The sequence below is a fragment of the Suricata suricatta genome, chromosome 9 (genome assembly GCF_006229205.1).
Source record: "Suricata suricatta isolate VVHF042 chromosome 9, meerkat_22Aug2017_6uvM2_HiC, whole genome shotgun sequence".
Lineage (NCBI taxonomy): Eukaryota > Metazoa > Chordata > Mammalia > Carnivora > Herpestidae > Suricata > Suricata suricatta.
In genome coordinates this window covers 71505512-71529127 of record NC_043708.1, presented here as the reverse complement: position 1 = coordinate 71529127, position 23616 = coordinate 71505512, and the positions used below count along the sequence as shown (strand labels likewise).

The window sequence follows — 23616 nt, the reverse complement described above, 5'->3', positions numbered from 1 at the left end:
CTTCCATCTAGCCTCTTCTTGAAGTCAAGGGACTCACACATCATTTAAGCCTTTATCTACCTCACTCAAGAGAGTCAGAAGAATGAGAATGGGTGGAAGTAATCCAATATCTTGTTGAAAGAAGTACGGGAATTGCCTATATTTTAAAGAATCTTCCTAAGCCATAGAAGGTTAACTGCCTACTTGTCTAACATTTTACAGAACAAGACACTTGTCCATGACAAAAACCAGCAGAGTCAGAAAGCAGCATTGCAGGGAGGCATGGACGCTATAGTGTCAACAAACTTTCTTTTTTAGGGTTACAACCACGCACTACTTCCATCCTGACCGGTGGCACACAGACATGTGAATGAACGCACCGGACTGGCTTTCCTTTTGAAAACAGTGGCAAATTCTAACACTTTACAGAATTCTTTCAGGATAAAAGGCAGACGACTGAAGTCAAGGATCGCTCACATGAATATGCCCTAAGAGGTAGGTCTCAAATGGGTTATAGGTGTGCCTGCATATTGTTTCCCTCGGTTCTCAAAGCAGCTGAACCGCAGAATGGGGACTGACCGCCTTCACCTCTTACCCCATGCAGTACTAATCACAGTACCTGATTAAAAATGATCACAATCCTGAAAAGGCTGGGAGCCCTGAATAAGGATACAGTTAAATTTAAGGGGAGAGGAGAAGCCCACACCCCACTCCCACGATCCACCACCACCGCCCGGAGTCTTCTAACACAGAAACAGACAAGGGCTGCAAATGCTTGCTGCTCGTGGCGGTTCTGATCTAAAACAGAAGAGGCAGAACTGGACCAGACTCCAACATCTACATACAGTCACCAAACAGTAATAGTTCTAATCGCTTTGAAGATCTCCTGTTTGATTTTTGACTGAGCTGATTTTCTCATGTCTAAAATGACACTATTTACTTCCTAATGTTTTGGAAACTTCTACTCCAACAGAAGTTGTGATGCTACTATTTTTAGACCTAAGTTAACAAAAATGTAATCAATAAATAATATGTTACTTGCAGTAGTCTCATAATGTGTATTTAACCCAAACTCAATTTGCAGATAAGTGAGATTAGGAGCCACATTAGCTCCTGTAACTTACTTAAAAAAAAAAAACAAACGAAACAAAACATGGGGAGCCTGGGTGGCTCAGTCAGTTGAGTGTTGGACTGGTTTCAGCTCAAGTCATGATCCCAGGGTCGTGGGACTGAGCTCGACTTTACCTCAGGGTGGGGCCTGCTTGGGATTCTCTCTCCCTCTGACCCCCAGCCCCCCTAAAAAACAAAAGAAAAAGGGTTAGTAGCTTTTTGCTTCTCTATTCCTCTCAATGGCTGAAGAGAGTTGGAGCAATCACACACAGCCACACAGTTCTGAAAAGCTTATGCTTGTAGGTATTATGACAAAAAAGTGGATGTGGCAACCAACTAATTTTCTTTTTTTTCCCCAATTATTTTTCTAGTTTATGAATTTTTGTCATAATGGATATTTACTTGAAAATAGGTGTGGACAATACAAAGCTTGGGATTTGTATAGTTAACTCCAAGTTACTCTTGCATCTCAAGGCCAGTTTTATTAAAAAGAGGAAAAACCGTAAAAAATATGTATAGCATGCACCTATATATCTTTCTGCACAGCTAAGAGAAGAAGCAACCAGAATTATCCCAATCATAATCTCCACGGAAGCAGGTCAGAATGAAAGTACTGTAAGCTGGAAAGGCTATATATGCAGAAAAGAGTTCTACAGGTGGGTTCTGGACATAATTATTAAAATTCATAGTTACAAGGAAGTACCAAGTTTACTCAAATAAGATTTTCATAATAATTTGCCACAAATTTTGTTAATGAGTACATTTTTATATGGAGTTGGCTCAGAACTTTACATAATACCAGATCTTAACATCTAACATACCTCTTCAAATGATGTAAGTAAGAGAACCTGGATAAATTTTAAGGATTTTTGAGCACCTGGGTGGCTCAGTCCTTAAGCAACTGACTTTGGCTCAGGTCATGATCTCATAGTTCATGAGTTTAAGTCCCACATCCTGAGCTCAAGCCTTGCTTTGGGTGGATGTGAGCCCCACTTTTCACTCTCTCCCTCTCTCTGCCCTTTGCTCACTTGCGCCCCCCACTATTGATTTTTGAGGAACAAAAAATAAGGGCCAATAATTTAACTTTCCTGGACTTAAAGACTGTCACTTAATATTGTTAAGTTTGCCAATCTGTCTTTAGGCCTCAAGTTATTCCTAGTCTCATGCTTTGCATTTATCAATCATGCAATGGAACACTAATCTTAGCTATTGTGAACGATTTAGAGAAGATGAAGAAGAACCTGATAAACTCTGAGTCATTGGGACTAGGAACAACCTACACATCAAAGGTGTATAACTTCAGGGTCTATGAGTAGAAGACAGGGTTTCTGATCTATTACCGCACCTCTGTACTTATTAATCTTTGGGAAATATTGCAACGTTCAGAAAGTTTTTGTTTTTCCTTTTTTAAAACACATTTTCATTTTTTTCACTGTACGCTTTTTAATGTTTATTTTTCAGTGCAAGCTAGAGCGGGGGAGGGGCAGAGGATCCAGAGCAGGCTCCGTGCTGACAGCAAACAGCCGGATGTGGGGCTCTAACACCAACTGTGAGATCACCACCTGAGCTCAACCGACTGAGCCATCAAGTGCCCCTCCCCCTTTTTACATTGGAGAGGGAGAACCAGTGTGGGTGCACGTGTGTGCCCAAGCAGGAGGGACAAAGGGAGTGAGAGAATCTTAAGCAAGCTCCTAGCTCAGGGAGGAGGAGCCTGTCACAACCCTGGGATCAAGATCTGAGCTGAAACCGAGTTCTATGCTCAACGGACTGAGCCACCCAGGTGCCCCCGAGTTGTTCTAACGAGGATTATTAAAAATGTAACAGTAAAAGAAACTGTGAAGACATTTGACAGAAATTAACCAATACAAAGTCTTAAAAATGAAACTATGTTCAGCATTCTTCTTGCATAAAGTCCTTATTTTCATAAAAATGCAACAAAGAATCCATTTTCTTTTCAATTATCTAATGCATTTATCTTCAAAAAATTAAAGACACATGAACCTTCAATATGAATGGCAGGGAACTGACCGATTTTAATAGCTTGGTTTTTAGCAGAGGGTCTATTTCAAAGACAATTTACAACGCTGAAATCAGAGTTGATCATTTTTGTCAGGACATTTTTCAGGTTTTAAAAAGTCTTTATTCGTTTTAGCTTCCCCGGATGACAGAGTTCAGAGGCCAGACTTAAGCTAGACCCCTCAGTGCGCACCACAGGATGCAATCAAATGCATGAATTGATGAATTACTATCACAGAAAAAATTTCAATCTGGCCGTTTCTCAAGCGGCAAAATTACCCAACCTTTAAAACACTGGAGACTGCAACAGCGCTTTTTCTCAACACGTGCCCCGGATACTCTACTAAAGAGGAAAACCAGTGAGGGTTTAAGCATCACATAGCTTTTGCATTACTAACGCTTGCAGGTTTTCAGCATTAGGGTTTCTGTGTTACCCACGGCAGGGCCTAGAACATGAGACGGTTGCGCGTGAGCAGTATTTTATTTTTTTAACTCCAGCAAAAGCCCCGCAGACGATAAACACCAAGAGCCGGTTTTACATCTTGCTAGCCCCTCCATCCACCCTTTAAGAAGGTTGCAATTCTGGCGGGACCTGGGGCGGGATACTGATTCTGGAAGGGCAGAGCGAGTGCGTGGGTGTGTATGAACACTGCAGGAGGGGGGCAGCAAGACGTGATCACAGAGTGGGAGGGAAAGATGCTGCGTCTTCTAGGGCGGGAAGAGACCGTGAGAGGAGGCTGTTATGCATGACGGGGGCCAGCACGCGGGGAAGATGGTGGTGGCTGCAGGGCAGGGTGATTGCGGGGGATTCCCTGTTCCGGGGCAGCGCTGGGGGCGGCCTGCGGTGAATGGTCCTGCAGCAACTAAAGGGGCGCGACACCGAACCCGGGAATTCCCGACGGAAAGGAAAAAAAGGGCGCCGAAAAACGGGGTTATTATGGGATGGCAGAGGGGGGCTCCCCAGGGAAAATTACGGGATCTATCTCACCCGCCAATTGCTGTACAGTCTCTTCACTCGTCGGTAATAAGCGTCTTTGTCCAGAGTCACAGCCATAGCCACAGACGCCGCTCCTGCTCGGGTTCCGAGAATCACGCGAGGTCCCGGATCCGCCACCCGCTCTCGGCCCCGGAATCCCGCACTCTCCCACTGACCCGGAAGTACCGACCTCAAAGATGCCCTTTCCGCTTCCGGGTCCCAACAGCGCTTGGGATTTTTTTTTTTTTTCCTTTTAAATCCTCTCTCCGGAGGTTAGCGGAAGGAGAGGAAGAAAGACAGTGGGAAATCAACAAAATGTGCAACACCAAAGAGTAGATTTTCGCGGGGTTTTCTTGTCAACTTAGCAACAGCCGCACGCGAGGAGACGTCATCACGTGAGGCCCCCCCCGCCCCGCCTTTACTCTCAGCCCGGCTGCGGTTTGCAGGAGCTCCAATTTCTGGCCGAGGCGGCAGCGGCGGGGCACCGCGAAGGAAGCGGGAGGCCCGCCGAGCCCGCCCCGCCCCACACAAGCTGCCGCCCGCCGCTGCAGTGGCCCCACCCACCGACAAATGCAGGGGAAGCGGAAAGAGCGGGAGCTGGCGTGGGACCCGAGAGGGAAGACTGGGTGCGTTCCTCTTCTAGGAAGGGTGGGGAAGCAAAAGCCTTTTGCAGCTCCTGGGCTGGAAGAATCCTTGGTGGCGCGACGCTGGGTCTGAGGCTCCGGGAATACACAGAGTACAAACCAAGGAGAAAAAGCCCACTCTACCGACAAACTATGGTGAAAGGACCTTGCCTTAGAAAGGGAAATGAAATGCCCAGGCTTCATCTGAGCGCTGGGATGGTAAGGGAAGAGTTGTAGGAAACAAATGGCTGGGGGGGGGCTTCACACAACCCAGTGTCCCCCCCACCCCGGGCTCAAGTTTCTTGACAAGGTTCCTTCCAGTCAGCCTGTCCCCTTGCCACAGTCCATGAAGTGACACCATTCTTAAGGCTTCCCCAAAGCGCCGTTATTTCAGTTAATTCCAAACAAAACGTACATGGTTCCTTGACATTCTTCCTTCTCATTTCTTCCAAGAACTTGGGAGTTTGAATCTGAACATTTGCCTACAATTTATCCTCAGTAACTGCCGTGCCTTTAACAAGCTGGACTACACTTAACACATGTTCTTTGGTGGAGCAGAGATGACTTGTCCGTCCTATCCAAGGTAACTTTGTATGAACGATAATGAACTTTAGAAATTACCCATCATGAGTTCAAAATTAAAATTTATATTGGTTTTGAGCAAATAGAGAACAAAAGGAAGAGTGGAAAAGGATTAACTTAAATTTATTAATGCCAAGGGGAAGGAAGGTAACAGTTCCTGACCCTCCAGCTGTATCCACAGTTCGGCCAGGAACAGGCTCTGCCAGAGGCTAGGGCCAGCGCTACATAGTCTGTGGTTAATGGAGGGGTTTAGGGAGGGGTGAGCACATCAGCTGCTCTAGTCTCCTTTCCTTCCCCAGAAATGAGGAAGAGGTCATGTATTCTTTGAGGAGTTTCCCCTGCCCACCCAATCCTCTCACTTTTGGAAGCAATCAGGTACAAGTTTTCTTTTTCCTTTTCACCTCCTGGAGTCCTGGGTTTCCCCACATCTCCCCTGCCCCTCCCACTTTTCCATAGTCCAAGGGCCAGAGTAATTGAAAATAACAGCAGCCACCCAAGCAATGGGGACCATGCTGGGGCTTCAGTCATCAGCATCTTCGCTCGAGTCTGAGTTGGCTGGCATCATAGGATCATCAATGAGTGAGAAGTCCCTTTCTGAGCTATCATAGCCCTGAGATAAATCATCATCATCATCTTCATCCTCATCGTCCTCATCCTCCTCAGGCTGCAGTGGTGGCAACCTCAAGGCAGTACCAGAGGTGGTAGTGGCTGGTGAAGAAGGGAAGCCAGTGGCTCTCAGGCCTGGATGGTGATGGTGGTGATGGTGGGGGTGGGGGTGGTGGTGGTGGTGATGAAGCATGGTGCTGGAGTCTACATGAGGGGATGATGCCGCACCACCCATCACAAACGGCATAAAAGGCAAAGATGCAGAAGTGGCACTGCTGTGACCCAGAGATGACATAGACTGCAGGCCACTACTGCTGTGTTGAAAGGTATTATGCAGAGATAGGGACCCAGTGCCTCCACCCTGCATCAGGGCCATCATCTTAGAAAGGTCTGGTCGCATCCTACGGGCCCGCTTCTTGCTGCTGTCTGGTGCAATGGGCCCTGGCAAAACCCGGTTGAACACAGTTTCTGCGTGGTGACCCTAGGAGGAAGGAAAAGAAGATGGTAAAAAGTAAGAAAGGGAAAAAAAGCAAAATAGAAGTCCACAAAGTCCTTGCTTGCAAATTCTTTTTCACTGACTCTATCTTTAGGAGGAGCAAAACAAGCACGGTCAGATAAGGCTGGATGGTGAGGAGGAGATGCTGGATGTAGCTGCTGGAGGCACTGAAGCTAAGATCAAGGGATTGATACTGATACTTAGGTGAACCAGAATTTTCTTTTTTCCATGACTACATTGTATTATTGGTCCACCCCACAATTTCACAGATGCTCACATTTGTGAGTAAGGGGCCTGAGTAAGCCAGTGAGTCAATCAGTATTTGCACAGTATACTGAAGGCAGGTTGTTCACATGGTCTTATCATGTCAAGTGCAGAGCGACTATATTAATATTTACAAAACTATCACTCATCAGCACATCAGAGTGTGGTGAACTAAAGACAGATCAGGTTAAGACTTCTGAATATCTAGAACAACAAAAAGATTCTGGGTGTTCTAACTGTAAATTTTAACTAAGTATACCGAAGCTGGAACTTACTACTTCTAGTGCCTCTGCTTTGCTAGACCTAAGCACAATACTGGGTAACCCAACATTAAACTCACAGTTGGTGCCTGTGTTTCTGCACTCTATTTACCAATCTAACACGTGATGTGGGAATATACCTTTCTCATTTGGAGATAAACATCTCAATACTCCATATTTGTATAGACTTAAAATATAACTATAGCAGTGCCTAATCTCCCGCAGGTACAAGTAATAACACAGTGCTAGATACACCATCAATTCTGTTTACATCAAAAATTCTTTAATAGTCATATTATGATTTCCTGGGACTCCCTAGGATTTTTTCTTTCTTAGACTTATCAACTGTCTATAAAGAAATAGCATACTACATGATGTAAAAATAGGTGATACCGAAGGAAAAGCCTTTTTTATAGGCTGCTCTGTAATGTTAAATTCAAGACAGAGAAGTTTCCAGCCTTCTAGCTGTTAGCTTCACATATCAACCACTGCTTATTACACTCTTGGTGCCATGGAGGTTAAGAGGAAAAATTAAACTATTCTTCTATGGCCAACAATCCTTATATGAAACCATTTTTACTGATATATATATTTAAAAAAAAATAAGCCTCATGAATGCCCCCTCACAAATTAGTATAATGTACAAAATAATTATCTCAATTTGTTAAGTGCAGAAGATACAGATTGTTTATTTGGAAATCAACTTTGCCAGAAGATACATAGTGTGTTTATATACGTATTACATATACATGTAAAGATGTTTATGGAAGATCCAATGGGGGATGATTAGATAAAGGGAGAATACAAAAGTACTAATTATTTTAAATGCTTCCTGAACAAACCATGATTTAATATGTTTAAAAAATACAGCTACTGCCCAAAGTAAGACAAACATAGCAAAGAGAAATTTTTAGAGTTATATTTTGGTAGAAAGGATTACAGGCACTTAATCTACCAAAAGGCCTGTAACTGGGATAAGCATAAGTACATCTGAAAATAATGGAACAACCAATGTTCTTGTTTTAAACTATAAAACACGCTTTCCTTTCCTTTTTCCATTGCTGGCATCATGACTCTCAAACTCCTCCATGCTGGGAAATCCTATGACTATTTTCCTTAGTAGCCTCCGACTCCCTTCTAAAATAAACAGAATCCTAAAACTTTTAAGAGATTATTGGCTCCAATAACCTCAAATTTTCAGGATGTGCAAACTGAAAAGGCTAAAAAGGACTTGCCCAAACTCCTTCAGGCGGCCTTGACTGTTCCAACACATCTAATTCTTGTGTTTTAATATGCTTGACATGCCAGTTAGTTTTTAGAACGTTATGCTCTTCTAGAGAGGACAATGCCAAAGGACTGTAAAAATACCAGGAAAACTACTCTGGTTTTCTAATTGGTAGACTAAAGATAAATTTTTTTCACACACTGGAAAAAAGGTAAGTAATGTAACATCAAGTAATTTCTCCAGTCACATCTAATGTGGGAAGAGAGTCGTGATGCCTCAGTCTCACTCACCTTTTTCCCATTCCTAGAGTTAGCTGTCTGGACAGGTTCCACTCCCAAACAGTTCAATTCTGCCTTATTATTTTTTTTACATCTCTGCCACTTCTGTTTTCTGCGATCCTCCATATACTGAAATAGAAAAGGATCAGTCATCCTAGAGGAATAAAAATCTTCTGTGGAGTAATTATTAAGGTTCTAGTGTCTACTTTGACAATAAATGCTTATTGCATGGCTAAGTAAAGGATTAGTCCTAGTGGAAAACAGCCATTAAGCTGATCTCTCCCCCAAAAATCAGGTGATTATATAATAGTTCAACAGTAAATATTTGCCTAGTATTTAATAAGTGCTTTAACAGTATTTTATTTTGATCCTTACAGCTCTGTGAGTTGGGAAGACTGGGTATTGTTATTCTTATTTGGCAGATACAGAAATGATGACATAATATGGCATGCTTCCTCCGTCTCACACAGCTTAAATACCAAGGGAATAACTTTAAATCTTGCTGGATGGAACTGACACTCACCGCTAGAAATCGGGGATCGACAGCAAACTCTGGATGACCCTGTAACCACATCTCCAGTTCAGCCCGGCGAGGGGCATCCTCTCCCACCAGCAAAGTACCATCCACCTTATTGATGACAGGGATCCGGGTGTCCAGGTCCACATCAAGGTGATTAGGCTCTTCCATGCATTCCACCTCCAGCTGCAAACCCAGAATCCACCCCCATGAGCACATACTCTTCTTTGGGGGTGGGGAGCGAGGGGGAGTAGAGCCAATGGTATCCATAAAATAATTCTAGTATCTCCTAGTCCCTTAATCCCATCTGTCTTCATTGATAAGTAGAAATAAAAATAATCATGTTAAAGACTTTGTCTATCACTCACCTCGACCAGCTTCTTTCTATTTCCTTTCTTCTTATGAAACAGAGGATGTCCATCTCCCATTACTCCATTAGCCATCAACTTGTGCTTCTGGAATGTTAACTTCAATCCTTCCTCCTGAGAAGACAACCCAACCACCCAAGATGTCATATGGCATATGTTTTTAAAGTAAATATTAAGCTTTGGGGATCTTGGGGGATCGGGTCATCCTCTGGCTCAAGGATGAGAAAGAAGGTAGAAATTAGAAATATAACAAAACATATACTCTTCCCTTACAAAGATTTTGTTTGTTGACCTAGTGCCTCTTAGGTAGTTGTAAGAGAAGAATTTATCTCAACATCCCCTACCTGGTGTCTCAATATTAGCACTGTAAATCATCACAGGAGCAAAATCCTGATAATTCCTAACACATACTTGGAGAAATTGTTTTCTTGTTGAGTTTCAATAGGGAATAGAAATTAAATTTCCCATTTGTAAAATAAATACTGATTTAATTTCAGTAGGAATGACTTATTTTTAACTTAATTAATAAAGGCCATAATAATTTGGTGGTGGTGTTAACAGCTTTCCCACAACTTAAATTCAATTTTTAAAAACTAGGTTTCTAGGATCTAGAAACAAGCCTCCCAAAAGAACCTTATATCAGTTAAAATTCTTTCAAAAATATTATTTCTTTTAATCTAGTCCTCAGGAGATAGAAGTCAAGATCCTCTTCCTTTACTGCAATGACTTCTCCTCAGTGGAGCTATGTGAGCTCTAATTTTTATCCTCTCGTTTTTAAAGTTAGCTAACCAAACGAGTTTAGTATCCCGTTAGTGAAGAAGTTAGTAAAACTACAGCCTCATTCCCCACTTCCCAGTGCCTAAATGCTAAGCTTACATCTTTGATCTGAACTGTAAACTCCTTTTCATCCATGCCTCTGCGAAGTTTTGTGAACTGAGCTGCTGCTGTGGTGACTGCAGACACTTCCTCCTCTGCCATGGAAGCCGCGCTGCTACTTCGTGGTGTGGGGACTGGAGAGTCACCATATTCTCCTGGAGTCAAGGAGGGACTATCTAGCAAGTGGTTGCCAGGCCCCAGAATTCCTCCTGTTACCATCTCCTGGCTCCGGCGGCTAGAAGGCCACTTCCCTGAGAGTACGGCCTGGCAGACGAGGTCAATACGGTTTATAAGGACACGATCCTGAGTGGGGAGAAAAGAAATCAATACTGGTTTTAGGGACTGAGAACCAGCTATGTGATTCTGTGACAAGCAATACTGCCACCATTATCAGAATGGGTAAAAATCACAAGGTAGAAGGAGGGAGGTAATAGTATCAGATCCCTACGTCGACTGGGAAGAGTTTAATAAAACAAACAAAGAAACAAATATGTAGCACTAAATATAATTAAAGAAAACCAAAACCATCTGTTCCTTGTTCCCTGTTTCCATTACATTATATTTCTAGACTGTATGTTCAGGAATGAGGCTATTACCTTGGGCCACTCAGAGGCTCTTTGTCTTTCTTGTAGCAGCAGCAGCTCAGGGGTCATTTGTTCTCCATCTTCATTTGGGAATCCATCTTGGGACATAGTAAGGGACAGGAGACTCTCTTCATCATAGAGCTTAGAGCGGGAACGGTCAGCAGCTAGAAACCATGCAGAATGTGAGCAGAGATGGAAGAATAAAGTTATATATAAATGGAATTATGGGCTTTAAATAAAGGCCCAAAGAGTAACAGATCTCTTCTGGTTTCTATCAAATCAAAATCCAAATCTCTCCCAGAGGATGCATGTAGAAAAGAAGGGAAAGAGTGAGGTGAGGAGGGCGGAGAGGTGGGAAATGGGGAAAAGGGCCAACAGCCTATCACATGCACTCACCTAGCTTTTCTTCCTTCTCGTCCTCACTCTCATCAGTGCTGGAGCTGGAGCTGGATGAGGATGAAGAAGAAGAGGATGATGGTGACAGCTTGCTCAAGTCCAGCTCAGAGTCTGAATCATCCTCATCCTCCAGTTTGACTGGTGGAACATTCCGGGAAACCAGAGGGGTAGTATCAGAGGGGGCTACTCGCATCTCATAGTCTTGTGGGGTTGGTCGGCTCCTGGCCATCATCTCATGCTCTAGCTTTAAAGTCAGACTCTCCAGACTGGGGACCTGGGCGGCTGTCTCCTCGGGTGGCTTTTCAACAGGAGCCTCTGGCCGCAGGGGCAGTGGCGAGGCAGTGCGCGAGGTATACTGCTGGTGCAGCAGTGGAGTAGAGCAGCGTGACAGGGGTGGAGCTGGTGCTCCTGCCTGATGGTTCTGCATATAATTCATACGGGCAGCCAGAAAAGAAAAGTCTGGGTCCTGCATGATGTTGCAGTCTGTTTGGCTCACCCCATGGCGGGCTGCCCCTCGCAGAAGCTCCCCATCATGCCGAACAGGCTCCCACCATTTGGGCAATTCGGGACCTGGAGGCTGACATAATGCCAGCCGATCTTCCAGAAGGGGATGGCATAAAACTTGTTCCCGTAAGCGCCGAAGCAATTCGATACGGTAAAGAGTCCGTGAGGCCCTCTCCTCAGTAATGGGCTCAATGAACAGATTAGGGTCCGGGGGCTCTGTAAGAGATAGGGGTAGACAGAGAAATGAAGCAGGCAGGTTCTATTGCCCTCTATCCCCACTCACACAAGACTCTCCAGTCTTGCTTACCATCTCCAGCTGCTGGGGGAAGGCGGCACACTTGGCGACACATAGCCACAAAGCCATGGAAGTACTTGGTAAGGCTTTCGTCTGTTTTTTTGTCCAGTCGGGCAAAAGTACGGAAGCGATCCCAATGGAACTGCATGGTATCAGGGTCATATTCCACACCAAAGGTAGACACCACCCGATAGAAATCAGTTTGTTCACGCCTTGTCCATCTAAAGGGAAGAGGAATCAGGCAACAGTGATCAGAAATACACAGATAAGGGGCATCTGGGTGGCTCAATAAGTTAAGTGTCCAACTCCTGATTTAGGCTGAGGTCATGATCTCGTGGTTCGTGAGTTCGAGCCCTGCATCGGACTCTGCACTGACAGTGTGGGAGCCTGCTTGGGACTCTCTCTCTGCACCCCACCCACAACTCTCATTCTCCCTCTCTCAAAATAAATAAATGAAACAACAACAACACAGGAAAACTGGTTATTTCTTTGTGTGGCTTAGAATACCTGAATAAATAAAAATTGAAAGTAGGGATGAAAATATAAGGCCCAGAAGACAGCAGAAGAGGTAGTTAAGAAGTACTCTGTAACATGTAAGAATTTAAGGACAGCAAACTAAGGGAAAAAAGTGATGTGGGCAAATAAATGAGGATGGCCACAAAAAGATCTCCCTAGGAGTTGTGGTTATGCATACACCAAGGTTTTTGTTGTAGAGGAGTAACAGTTAAAGGCAAAAATAAGTGGTCCCCCTAGGGAATTCCAAATAAATCCTTCCTAAGATGCTTTTCCATACAGATACACAGCTGAAGGCAAGCTTACAACTTGGCCCAAATTCCTAGCCACACTTTACCGCTGCTGTTTTTCTCGGCGCGCAATTTCTTTTAGCTTGAAGGCTGCCTCACAACGCCGTCGTCTCCGGTCCCCTCGTTCTGCAGCTTCTATCTTCATCTGTTCTCTCTTGTAGCTGCGCTGATAAGCTGTTACTAGGCGCCGAAGCCTAGCGGTCAGAGCAGAACCGGGAGGCCAGAATAGATGGCCAGGCTGCTGGGTCACCTGGGCTGTGGGAAACAAAGTAGAATGAATAGGAAATACAGGAAAGACAGTAGAGATAATACCAGTATTCCAAGCCCCCCAAAAGCAAACTCTTAGAAATCCCAGGATAGGACAGAATTCAGTTAATAATTTCCCAACCCACCACCCCACACAAAATTGTACTAGTTGACCTAGAAATTTACCTTCATCTCCATCAATCACTGAGATCTCCTCATCCATCATCATCAAGGGATCACCCTAGAGAAGGAGATCCACCCCACAGGATGGAGGGGGAGGGAAAGGGGGGGAAGTTGGCACTCTGAAATCACTTTCTTATGTGAAACCTTTTGCAGCACCAAAGGGGTCAAGAAAAATTCCTAACAAACCCTCACAAAGAAATGGAAGCAGCCAACTAAAAGAATAAGGAAGTAAAACCTGAAAAATCAGTTGTTGTTAATGGCTTAAAAATTAGGGACTCAGGAATTTTGCAGTCAAATAATATAGCTCAATATCCAGCTTGGTCTCACCTCCTACACAACGCCATCCCTGGTCTCCCCCAGGGGCTGTCACAATCCTTTCTTTCCATTAATACTTTACATTCTCAAATGGTAGTTACTTTCCATTTTGTATTATAAATTAATCAATATACTTCAGGATCCAGGGAATGAGAGAATACTTTACTATTTACTAAACAGAGAGTACTTAGCTATTTAGTAACAGAGAAAAGTAAGAACACTTAACTATTTAGTAACTTAAACTATTTAGTAACAGAATTCTTGAAATAGAATTCCTCACCTCATCATCTTGGTCCTTCGGGGGACCCTGGAGTGGTTTGTATTCAGGATCTTCACAATCCTTATCAAAGTCAACCCTAAAATTATCCAAAGGCATGAAAAAAAAACCAAGAATGTATCTTCTTTCACTCAGAGGAATTTAGGATGAAGACCTCGCCAAATATATAAAATCCAGCATGAAACAGTCTTTCATGCTCAAAGGAATGGCAACCAGGTGCTAAACTCTGAGTAAGTTAGGTACAGCACAATAGGACGATGAACTGGGAGAAACTAAAAGTGTATTTCTAAATTGCTTGCATTGACCAGAATGTTTCCTTTCCCTTGATAGCTTTTTTTACTCTTAACACATTCTTCCCCTCCTTCCTATTTACTTTTACTATTACATTTGAATAGTCCATGCTTGCTTGTTTTATTTGCTCTACTGAGTGGAAGGTTGACGTAATACATGATTTGCAATGAATAACGTACCCAATTTCCTTTGAGGGTTCTGCCCTAAGCCAACTAAGGCTGTGATCATCAAAGAGAAAACTCTCAATTGCAGGACAGCGAGTGGCATGGGTATTCATGAACTAAGCCAACTACTGAACATGCCCCTCAGGTCTCCACGTGAGAAGTTTTGTTAAACTCACTGGCACCCAAACCAGGGCAACACTGCCCTACCTGGTGACTCAGTATTAGCATGGCAACTCATCATCGAGGCATGTATACAGAAGCTATGCCTATATGTGTCAGCTACCACTGGGAGATGATAAACCAGGGGTAAAATCTCCTGAGGCTCTACCACATAAGTGGTGTAGTAGAGCGGCATGGCTATTATCTTTCGAGAGAATCAGTTGTCCTGTCAGCTACTGTGGCTACACAGAAAAGCGCTACAAGAAAACTGAACAGAATATCAAATAAGCCATTTAGGAGGAGCGTGAATTTCCACCCTCAGCGGCATCTTTTGGCAATGTGTGGTTTTAATCTAGTTCATGGGGTCCTTTATGCTGATCTCACTCTTTGTTAAGAATTTATCATTAATGATTATAACCACCATTAAAAATACTAATGGGATCAGTCAAGGCTACAGTTATGTTATCTCTTAGCATACGCAACTAATAGGGTACATGGGGTAGATTCAGAACTTCAAACAGAATTAACCACGAGTGCTTACTTACCCTTCCACTATGTCAGAGAAATTATCCAATACTCGATGTTCTGCTGCAATGGCTTTGTCATCTGGTCGACCAGCCTTTTCCAGGAAGCATAAGGCTGGATCTGCCCTCATAGTATTGTATTTCTCATAACCTAGAAGAAAAAGAGCCATAAGCTGAAGAAAATAAGAATAATTTTGCTTGAAGGGTGCTGGAATCATCGAACTACTGACAAGCTACTACAAATGAGCTACTTTGTTCATAACAGAAAAATACTAACTTAGACAGCTATTGGATTATATTACTATATTGACTATTTCTATAGCAATTTAGAGTCACAAAGAGTTTTACTGCTAGTTACAAAAGACAAATATAATCAGAATTTATAAAGAATGGCAAAATATTTACATAACTGGTCGTTTTTCTATTATTCTTACTACACAGATAGGGAAACTAAAAAAGTAAAATAATTTAGAGCTAGGTCACATTTTCAAATGAAGGACAAGAAACACCTACAAACAAATAGGCACTGAATGTCTGATGAACAGGAATGAAGGAATAGTCCATGAACATACTTCAGGATATTTGGACTCTTCTAAACCTCCTTGTTTCACAAGTAAATCTAAGCCTAGAAAGTGTTCAGTTTTTCTCATCCCATTAAACATCTCAAAAACATTTTGATTAAATGCCATTACTTTTATGTTAAAGAAATACACAGAAAAATACTTTAAATTTCTTTTCTGTTTATTTATTTTGAGACAGAGAGCAAGAGTGCAGGAGGGAGTGAGGGGCACAGAGGGAGAGACAGGGAATCCCAAGAAGACTCTGCACTGTCATCACAGAGCCTGATGCAGGGCTTAACCTCACAAACCATGAGATCATGATCTGAGCTAAAACCAAGAGCTGGACACTTAATGCTTAACCTCTGGAGCCACCCAGGTGCCCTCAGAATAGTTAAAAACAAAAACAAAAACAAAATCAAAACAAAAAAAACCTACGGGTGACGTTCTAATTCACTAGGTCACTGGGCTGAATGTTAGCACTCACTGGCTTTTAATACCTAGGATACGTTATTAGGCAAGACTGTAAAGGGAGTACTCTTCCTTTTTGTACTCTACTTTGTTTCACTGTAGCTCATACAGTGTATACATAGATACATATGTATTCATGTATAATGAATGCATAGAGTCATCAGAGTGACTGCTGAACATTTAGGCAAATGGGATGTTATATAAGTAGAACAATTTCATACGAATTAAGCATGTTTATTATTAGTAGGATTGGGAATATATTGCCTCCCCTGATCTGCGGAAACTTAACTAAGATATCATGACGTATGAATTGATAACACTGATTAGAGAACAGGTGGGAGACTCCCTACTGTGGGATTCAACTATCCATCTATATCTATTTATAGGAACAAACTGCTGTGCTCTGGATATCTAAGAACTAGTTTCTTATTCAAACATAATTTTAATGAAGATCAATCAGATAACTCAGTTACTGGCCATGAGCATTTTGTGCTACATGTTCTATCTGTGGACATCAGTCTGCAAAATGAAATAAATAGACTAAAAAAAGGTACCTACCATGCTTAAAGACTCCAATGAGCAGGGACTTGTCAGCCTCACTGTCCCACCATGTTGTTGGAACCTCCAGCTGATCCACTACTGGGAACCATATGTCAATCTCACTAAAGGTAAAAGAGAACAGAGTCAGCACAGCAACGCAGAGAATCATAAATGACAATCCTTGGAAAGATCATTACAGGTATCTTCTTTTATCCATTAATTTAAGTGCTTATGGATCAGCCTAGGTCCTTCCACTGGTATCAAGCATAGGATTCAAGACCTGACACATAGATCTTAATTATCAGTTATCCCAAAGATAGCACAGAATGAAATAAACCAATCTTTTCTGGTATAATGCAAGGCATAAAGAAAAATACATCATAACTGTACCTGGCAATGGCACCCCCCAACACCTTCTCTGCCTGGTCTCCAATAACCTCCTGCCTTAGATAATAGAGCATTCGTACCCGCAACAGCACCCTAGAAGTGAGGGAAGAAGAGCCGGCTCAGTAATAACACAGCAACTTAGAGGTGGAAAATGCTTTAGTCTTTGTTCATTTCCATCCTTACTTGTTACACTGATGTTTCAAATGCTTCTTATAACTCTCATCCTGGAAGAGAGTATCAGGATTATATTTCCGGATCCAATCTGCCTTATGGATATCAAAAGTGCTTTGTGACTTTACTTTTTTCCCCTTGCGTCCACGTGGTACAGGGATAGACAGACCTGGGAAAGGGGAGACATTGAAGACTTGGATTGAGAAAAACCCTTGGACCTGAAAAGGATTAGGTGATCTATAGAAAGATGAACAGTAAAGAGTTGATAATTACCTGAATGATTCTGCAATTCTTTTGTCTTGCCGTTTTCAGCAGGACTAATCAAGTCCCAAATGAAGCCTTTGATATTTTCATCCCCACGATAGTGTAGAAGACAGTAAACAAGGATGGCCCGGCAAATTGTCTCCACATCTCGTTCGGTCATACGTCGCTTGAAGCGTCCATGAGACAAGATATCTCGCCACCGCCCCCAACTAGAAAAACAGAAAATGGTGTTAATATTTTCCTGGGAACTCCCAAAAGGTTGGAGACAAAAAGATCTAGGGAAAACATGGTAACATATAAAGTTTTCCCCATTATCCCCTTTTTGGTCAAAGCTTCCAATCTGAAAGGCAAACTGAGTGTCTAGCAGGATGGAAATCCAATACCTCAGTTGCAAGACGGGCTCTTACCCATATACCAAGAGATGTTTTTCCACCCGAAAACAGTCAGTGCGCCCATAGGTATGGTGACGGTCATGTCTGCGAGAGCGTGGCCGCTCATCATCTTCACTTTCCAAATCAGAGAATTCCACTAGGTCATCATCTTTCAGGGTGCTGAAGTGCCGGGTCTGTTTCCGTACTCTAGGTGTGTCAATCACCAAGTTATTCTATTCAGAGAACAGAAGCAGAAGAGTAACCCTCTACATGGTATGATTATGGGAAAGGAATTAAGACAATTATGGATTGAAATAGCCTTGAATATAACATCTGTAGATACTTTTTTTAGGACATGCAAAATAATCTATAGGGACTCAGGAAGCAAAAGTAAGTGGAAGATATCTATGTCGTTTTCTGGGGCGGAGCTCCCCTGCAGAAAGCTTCGATGATGGTTCTTATATACAATAACCATCATAAACGAAGGCCAGCATTAAAGACTCAGAGCAGCTACAACGGCTCTTTAAACACTGCCTCCCTAAAGGAAGGGAAGCTTACCTTGCTGTTCAGTAGATCCATGTCCAGGTCAGCCTTTTTGGCCCACTTCTGCCAGAAGTTGGGGTCATCCAGAGAAATATCAGTCCTATTTTCAGAAGCAACAAAGCTTGCCTAGTGAGGAACACAGTAAAGTTGACCACTCTTTTTTTGAGCAATGGGAAACCAGTAACTATATTTAAAAAATACATTTAAATTCCAGAAATTTCTGCCTATCTGCTTCTCTAGCATTTGGCAGACAGAACATACCTTGGCAAAGGTAGAGCCCTTTCCTTCAGACTCAATGGTGATGGTTGTGGTTCGTCTTAACAAGATCTGGTCAATGTCTTCTTCACAAAACTTGGAGCCCTCATCATCTTCTTCCATTATGGCAGCATATGCTCCTTTTCGTAGGAGATCTTCAATCTCTTTCTTGGAGAACTGCTGGATCTGCAAAATCCAACAGTAAGAAGAAAAAACTACTAAGAATATTCTCTAATGATATCATAATAACTTAGTTCATTACATTTTAAGAAACAAGAATTGAGAATCTGGGTTGCCTGAGTGGTTCAGTCAGTTGAGCTTCTGAGCTTCAGTTCAGGTCATGATCTCACAGCATGTGAGTTCGAGCCCCGCATCAAGCTCTGTGCTGACAGCTCAGAACCTGGAGCCTGCTTCAGATTCTGTGTCCCCTTCTCTCTCTGCCCCCTCCCCCACTTGCATTGTGTTTCTCTCCCCTCCAAAAATAAATAAATTTAAAAAAACATTAATAATAATAAAAAGGAAAGAAGTAAGAATTGAGAATCCAAACATGGTGGTCCGATTCCGCTGCAAAAAGAGCTTTGCCTCCCTTTATGGCTATGACCTGCTACAAATGTATCCACAGACTAAGGGGACTCACTCCAGTAATGTTGCCATCCCGACCACTCATGGACTGAAGCACAGCCTTATCCAATCCCAACTTGAGGCTAGCCTTATCAAACATCTCTCTCTCATAAGAATTACGCGTGATGAGACGGTACACCTTCACAGCTTTGCTCTGACCAATTCGATGACACCGTGCCTGGGCCTGGTTAAAAAGAAATGGAGAAAAAGGGCAAAGATAACATAAAATTCGGGTGGGGAGGATTCAAAATACCAATTCACATCTATAAAGCAGCCATGAGATCAACTCAAAACCAAAAGTCAATTTCAAGATGAAATGACTGCCCCACCAAATGCACCAGGGGTCAGCAAGCTACAGTTTAGAGAGTCACCTGTTTCTGTAAATAAAGTTTTACTGAAAGGTAAACCCACCCATTCATTTACATGTTGTCTATGGCTGCTTTTGTACTATAAGAGCAGAGATAAATAGTTACAACAGAGACCATATGGTCCGCAAAGCCCAATACATTTACTGAAAAAGTCTGCTGACCTCTGATGGAGACTGTCAACCTTAAATTAAGTAAACAATGCCAGACTCTTTGAAAGACAAGTCTTTCTAAGAGATCTTGATCCTGTTGAAAAACCTTACATTAGGTGATTCCTCCCTAAGACAATGATTTCCTCTACCTGCAGGTCATTTTGGGGATTCCAGTCTGAATCAAAGATGATGCAGGTATCAGCAGCTGTGAGATTAATACCAAGTCCACCAGCCCGGGTGCAGAGCAAGAAGACAAATCGGTCTGAGTCAGGCTTGCTGAAACGGTCAATAGCTGCCTGTCGAAGGTTACCTCTGACTCTTCCATCAATGCGCTCATATAAGTACCTGTTTGGCAATCAAAGAAAACAATTCAATTGGTTAAGCAGAAAAAGAGACCAAAAAAGCAGACTAGGATCAATACCAGTATTTCCATATCTCTAGTTGACCAAAATCTTATCAGAAAGTTGAGAGTGAGAATCTTAAATACTTCTTTTATCCTAGTCCTGGCCGACTTTAATTAAACCCAGACCCTCCTACTCTTCGCAGCTTTATGAAGCTACAGTAAACACAAGGCAAGGGATGACTCTTTTCTCACCTCCTCTGAATTAGATAATCCTCTAGGATATCTAGACAGCGTACCATCTGGGAGAAGATCAGAACCTTATGGCCACCAGCTTTAAGTTTTGGAAGTAACTTGTCAATGAGAACCAATTTGCCAGCTGAACGAACCATGGCCTGCAAGTGGAAGTCATGAGGTATGATATGGCAAGCTTCTCGAAATTCTGTCAGGATTTTTTCTTCCGCACCTGCCAAAAGAAAAAAAATCAAACTTGATGGTGAGACCCAGAGAAACATGCTAGGGCTGTAGTTAACTTAACTGAGATAAGAAAGCCAAGAAAAGGCATCTGACTTGAAATAAACACTTTTCTCACAGAGAATTTTAGCACCCAAACACCTTAAGTCATCTTCCACTGTGCCATACAAAATATTGCAAATCAATCAGGACTTAAGACTGTAACTGGGTAAAACATACACAACTACATGGACTAGAACTAAGACAGTACATGCAAACAACTATTACCATCCCACTGGCAGCCAAATCAGAAACTGCAAAATGGAGTACCAGTGAGGACATTTCTCCAGAAAACAGAAGGACTGGAGTTCTTGTTCATGAAATTCTAAACAGCAAATCGCATGTAATTTTGAAAATATGCAGGATGAAGGGGGAAGAACTAGAGAAAGACATTCCACATAAGAGTGGCTTTAAAAGAAGATCCCCCTTCCCTCCCCAAATTAGGCTGTGTCTGTCAACACATCCACAGTTCCTGAAGAGCATCGGCAGAAAGGAAACAGGCGACAGAGGAATGCAGGTACTCTCCAGGAGCGCTCTCACCGTTGATGAGATACGGGTGGTTGCAGCATTTGCGCAACTCCATCATCGTATTGAGCAGATTAGGCATGTTAGTGTGACCGGCCCCTTTGGAAAGGAAGGAGAAATTCTTCTCCAGAATAGCCCGGTAGTATTTCTTCTGGATGTTGGTCAGCTCTACTTCAATAATAGTTTCCTGTTTGGGTGCCAGGTTTTTTTCAACATCCTCTTTCAGTCTTCTCAGCATCATTGGCTTGAGAATGGCCTGTAGCTTTTGAACCTGTGCCCAATACAGAGAGAAAAGAAATAAAAACTATGAGGACAGACATGCTTAACGTTACGGTGAAACATGAAAAAATACGCGAGCTTTCCATTATGAGAGATGTAGATTTTCACAATGCCACAAGTGACATAGGCACAAGGTTGTAAGTTCAAAAAGGCCCTCACGGCCTATGACAGTAGATGCATGCCTACTACAAACTTCACCTTTTTTGTCCAGATATACTTCCTACCTGTTCCTCTGTCTTGAGATCCCCAAAGTCCTTGAGGAACTCTGATTCTGAAGGAAATTGTGAAGGTTCCAAGAAATGAAGCAAGCTAAACAATTCCTCCACGGTATTTTGCAATGGTGTTCCTGTGAGTAACACTTTGTGTTCCTAGAAGTGGGGAAAACAAAAAAATGATAAAACTCAAAAACACAAAGGACTTCTGGGGTGTTCTATTAAGTATATAATTTTAGCTTTAATTTATCTGTAAAATTATGGAAATGGGCCAGATTACTATCAACTTTTCTTTCACTCTTGCTCTCTTTTGATAAACATAAAATATTAAAAAAAAAAACAACTTGATATTTAACAAGAATTAACTTAAACATTATGATTATGAGCAAATAAAAAAATATTCAGAATATATATTGTTCCAATTACATATGCCTTTCCACACTCAAATCCCCACAGATATCCTAATATGTCCCCCTCTAGGGAATGTACCTGTGCTGGATTAAATATGGCCATTAATTCTTTGTAGTTCCTCCTATCAAGGTTCACCCCTTGAATCTGGGCTTGCCTTGTGGCTTGCTCTGACAAAGAAAATGTAGCAGAAGTGATATTGTGTGAGTTTCAGAGCCTATAACTCAAAGGCCTTGCAACTTCTGCCTTTGCCCTCTCTGGACACTGCCCTGACTCTACCACGTAAAGAAGCAAAGTCTGGCCTACTGGAGGATAACGGGTCATATAAAGGATGACCCAGGAGCCCACCAATTGCCAGCTGCAGCCACATTACTGACTACAGGCAAGACCACCAAAGGAATGGTCTAGCTGAACCCAGCCCAAGTTGCCGGGCTAGAGAATCATAAAAAAGAACTGTTGCTGTTTAAAGCCACTAACGTTTAGGGTATTTGTTTGTTATGCAGCACTAGGTAACTAATACAGTATCCCACCTCTCTACCTGGTTAAAAAAAAACACTAACATATAATTACCTTCCAATTCTAAAATATACAGAATTTTTATAAGACTTTCAGGTGTCCACTCCCAAAGGCCATACCCACTACCCAATACCAGGATTGGGATTCTTTTTTTCTTCTCTGGTAATTAAGGTTATATTATTTCCACGGAGAATTGGGGTTATTTTAATTCCAGGTGTTTCTGCCCATGAGTCAATGTGAAGAACTCACCAAGTCCATGTGCTTGAGGCTATCAAGCAGCTTGCAATTACGGTTCTTTAGCCGATGGGCCTCATCAATGATGACACAACGCCATTCAATCTCACGAAGCTCAGGACAGTCTGACAAAATCATCTCAAAAGTGGTAATCAGGGCATCAAACTTGTATGCACCTGGGATGAGGCGCCCCTAAGCACAAAGGCAATAAAGTTAAGAAAAGGCCTACCATGAACCTAAACGCAGACCCCTTCTGATTTATACATTCTCTTTTCTATATTCAGGCAGGCAAAATAGGAAATGCAAATGGCACCACCACCCACCTCTGCTGCTGTTTATCTTCATGATAAATAGTGCCAAATCACTGAATTTAAGACACAAGCACTCTTCAACATATTCAATTTCTTGAGAAAATGACAGACCTCACTGAATGAAGCTGGACATTTTTGACACTGCTGTATGCCTAGCTCACACATCTCAAACCTAGATCAGCAGTGTCTGGGTGGCTGAGCAGGTTAAGGTGCCAGACTCAAACCTAGATCTTTTGGTAGTTAATGCGGAAATCCACAAAGGTCAGGCATCATTGTAACATATAAGACAAAACTGAAAGTGAAATAGGTAATTATATGTTACTGTCTAAAAATGGACAGAAAAATCAGTTCAACAAAATAGCAAAATATGACTAAGAAAGGATGAATCGTTCAAATTTTCACTTTAAAATTTATATAGAGAAAGGAATTGATCTTGAAGAAAATTTTAGTAGACTTCCAAAAAAGAAAAAGAAAAGAAATGGCTTAAGTTTACCACCTCCATTCTTCCTTAATGAAAAATTATCGATGCTGGTAAAATTCTATTTAGGATGCAAGTATTCATAAATGAAGCCAGAACTCCCACTGGATCAAAATGTCCAATGGATAAAAGGAGCAAAAGTGAAAAAAAATTTCCTGTGTAATCTAGACAAAATGCCATAAATCA

General features: G+C 42.3%; 2 protein-coding genes, 1 long non-coding RNA gene and 2 other non-coding genes across 14 annotated transcripts in view; 1 reads left to right on the top strand and 4 right to left on the bottom strand.

The window, feature by feature from the left end:
* The window catches only part of SUPT16H (SPT16 homolog, facilitates chromatin remodeling subunit), a 41970-nt gene extending 37470 nt beyond the window's left edge, over window positions 1–4500 (bottom strand). Inside the window, exon 1 of the mRNA XM_029951534.1 lies at window positions 4094–4500. Within this exon, the coding sequence (XP_029807394.1) occupies window positions 4094–4159 (66 nt within the window). The 5' untranslated portion in view covers window positions 4160–4500. The remainder of the gene's footprint in view (window positions 1–4093) is intronic.
* On the top strand, window positions 4324–10703 carry LOC115301570. Of its 5 annotated transcripts, none has more exons than XR_003913164.1 (6): window positions 4324–4707; window positions 5204–5287; window positions 5586–5661; window positions 6483–6592; window positions 8886–9465; window positions 10225–10703. It is a non-coding gene; the product is annotated as an uncharacterized LOC115301570 (long non-coding RNA). The 5 variants fall into 5 exon arrangements; XR_003913163.1 differs by having other exon boundaries at window positions 5158–5287; window positions 8886–9085; XR_003913160.1 differs by having other exon boundaries at window positions 5158–5287.
* The window catches only part of CHD8 (chromodomain helicase DNA binding protein 8), a 61094-nt gene continuing 42866 nt past the window's right edge, over window positions 5389–23616 (bottom strand). For 4 of the 6 annotated variants that reach the window (XM_029951528.1, XM_029951532.1, XM_029951529.1 and 1 more), the window contains exons 14-38: window positions 22657–22833; window positions 21496–21639; window positions 21008–21263; window positions 20210–20420; window positions 19764–19959; window positions 19114–19281; window positions 18483–18662; window positions 18237–18347; window positions 17715–17911; window positions 17317–17516; window positions 17056–17236; window positions 16876–16965; window positions 16504–16607; window positions 14939–15068; window positions 13783–13858; window positions 13191–13245; window positions 12806–13013; window positions 11968–12176; window positions 11157–11876; window positions 10773–10924; window positions 10177–10479; window positions 9301–9414; window positions 8939–9118; window positions 8428–8544; window positions 5389–6373 (exon numbers count right to left, since the gene is read on the bottom strand). In XM_029951528.1, coding sequence (XP_029807388.1) covers window positions 5807–6373; window positions 8428–8544; window positions 8939–9118; window positions 9301–9414; window positions 10177–10479; window positions 10773–10924; window positions 11157–11876; window positions 11968–12176; window positions 12806–13013; window positions 13191–13245; window positions 13783–13858; window positions 14939–15068; window positions 16504–16607; window positions 16876–16965; window positions 17056–17236; window positions 17317–17516; window positions 17715–17911; window positions 18237–18347; window positions 18483–18662; window positions 19114–19281; window positions 19764–19959; window positions 20210–20420; window positions 21008–21263; window positions 21496–21639; window positions 22657–22833 — 5046 coding nt within the window. In that variant the 3' untranslated portion in view covers window positions 5389–5806. The remainder of the gene's footprint in view (window positions 6374–8427; window positions 8545–8938; window positions 9119–9300; window positions 9415–10176; window positions 10480–10772; window positions 10925–11156; window positions 11877–11967; window positions 12177–12805; window positions 13014–13190; window positions 13246–13782; window positions 13859–14938; window positions 15069–16503; window positions 16608–16875; window positions 16966–17055; window positions 17237–17316; window positions 17517–17714; window positions 17912–18236; window positions 18348–18482; window positions 18663–19113; window positions 19282–19763; window positions 19960–20209; window positions 20421–21007; window positions 21264–21495; window positions 21640–22656; window positions 22834–23616) is intronic. The other 2 variants (XM_029951530.1, XM_029951531.1) reach the window with 2 other exon arrangements.
* LOC115303228 lies at window positions 9598–9683 on the bottom strand. Its single transcript, XR_003913920.1, has one exon. It is a non-coding gene; the product is annotated as a small nucleolar RNA U6-53/MBII-28 (small nucleolar RNA).
* On the bottom strand, window positions 14371–14480 carry LOC115303227. The gene has a single exon (XR_003913919.1). It is a non-coding gene; the product is annotated as a small nucleolar RNA U6-53/MBII-28 (small nucleolar RNA).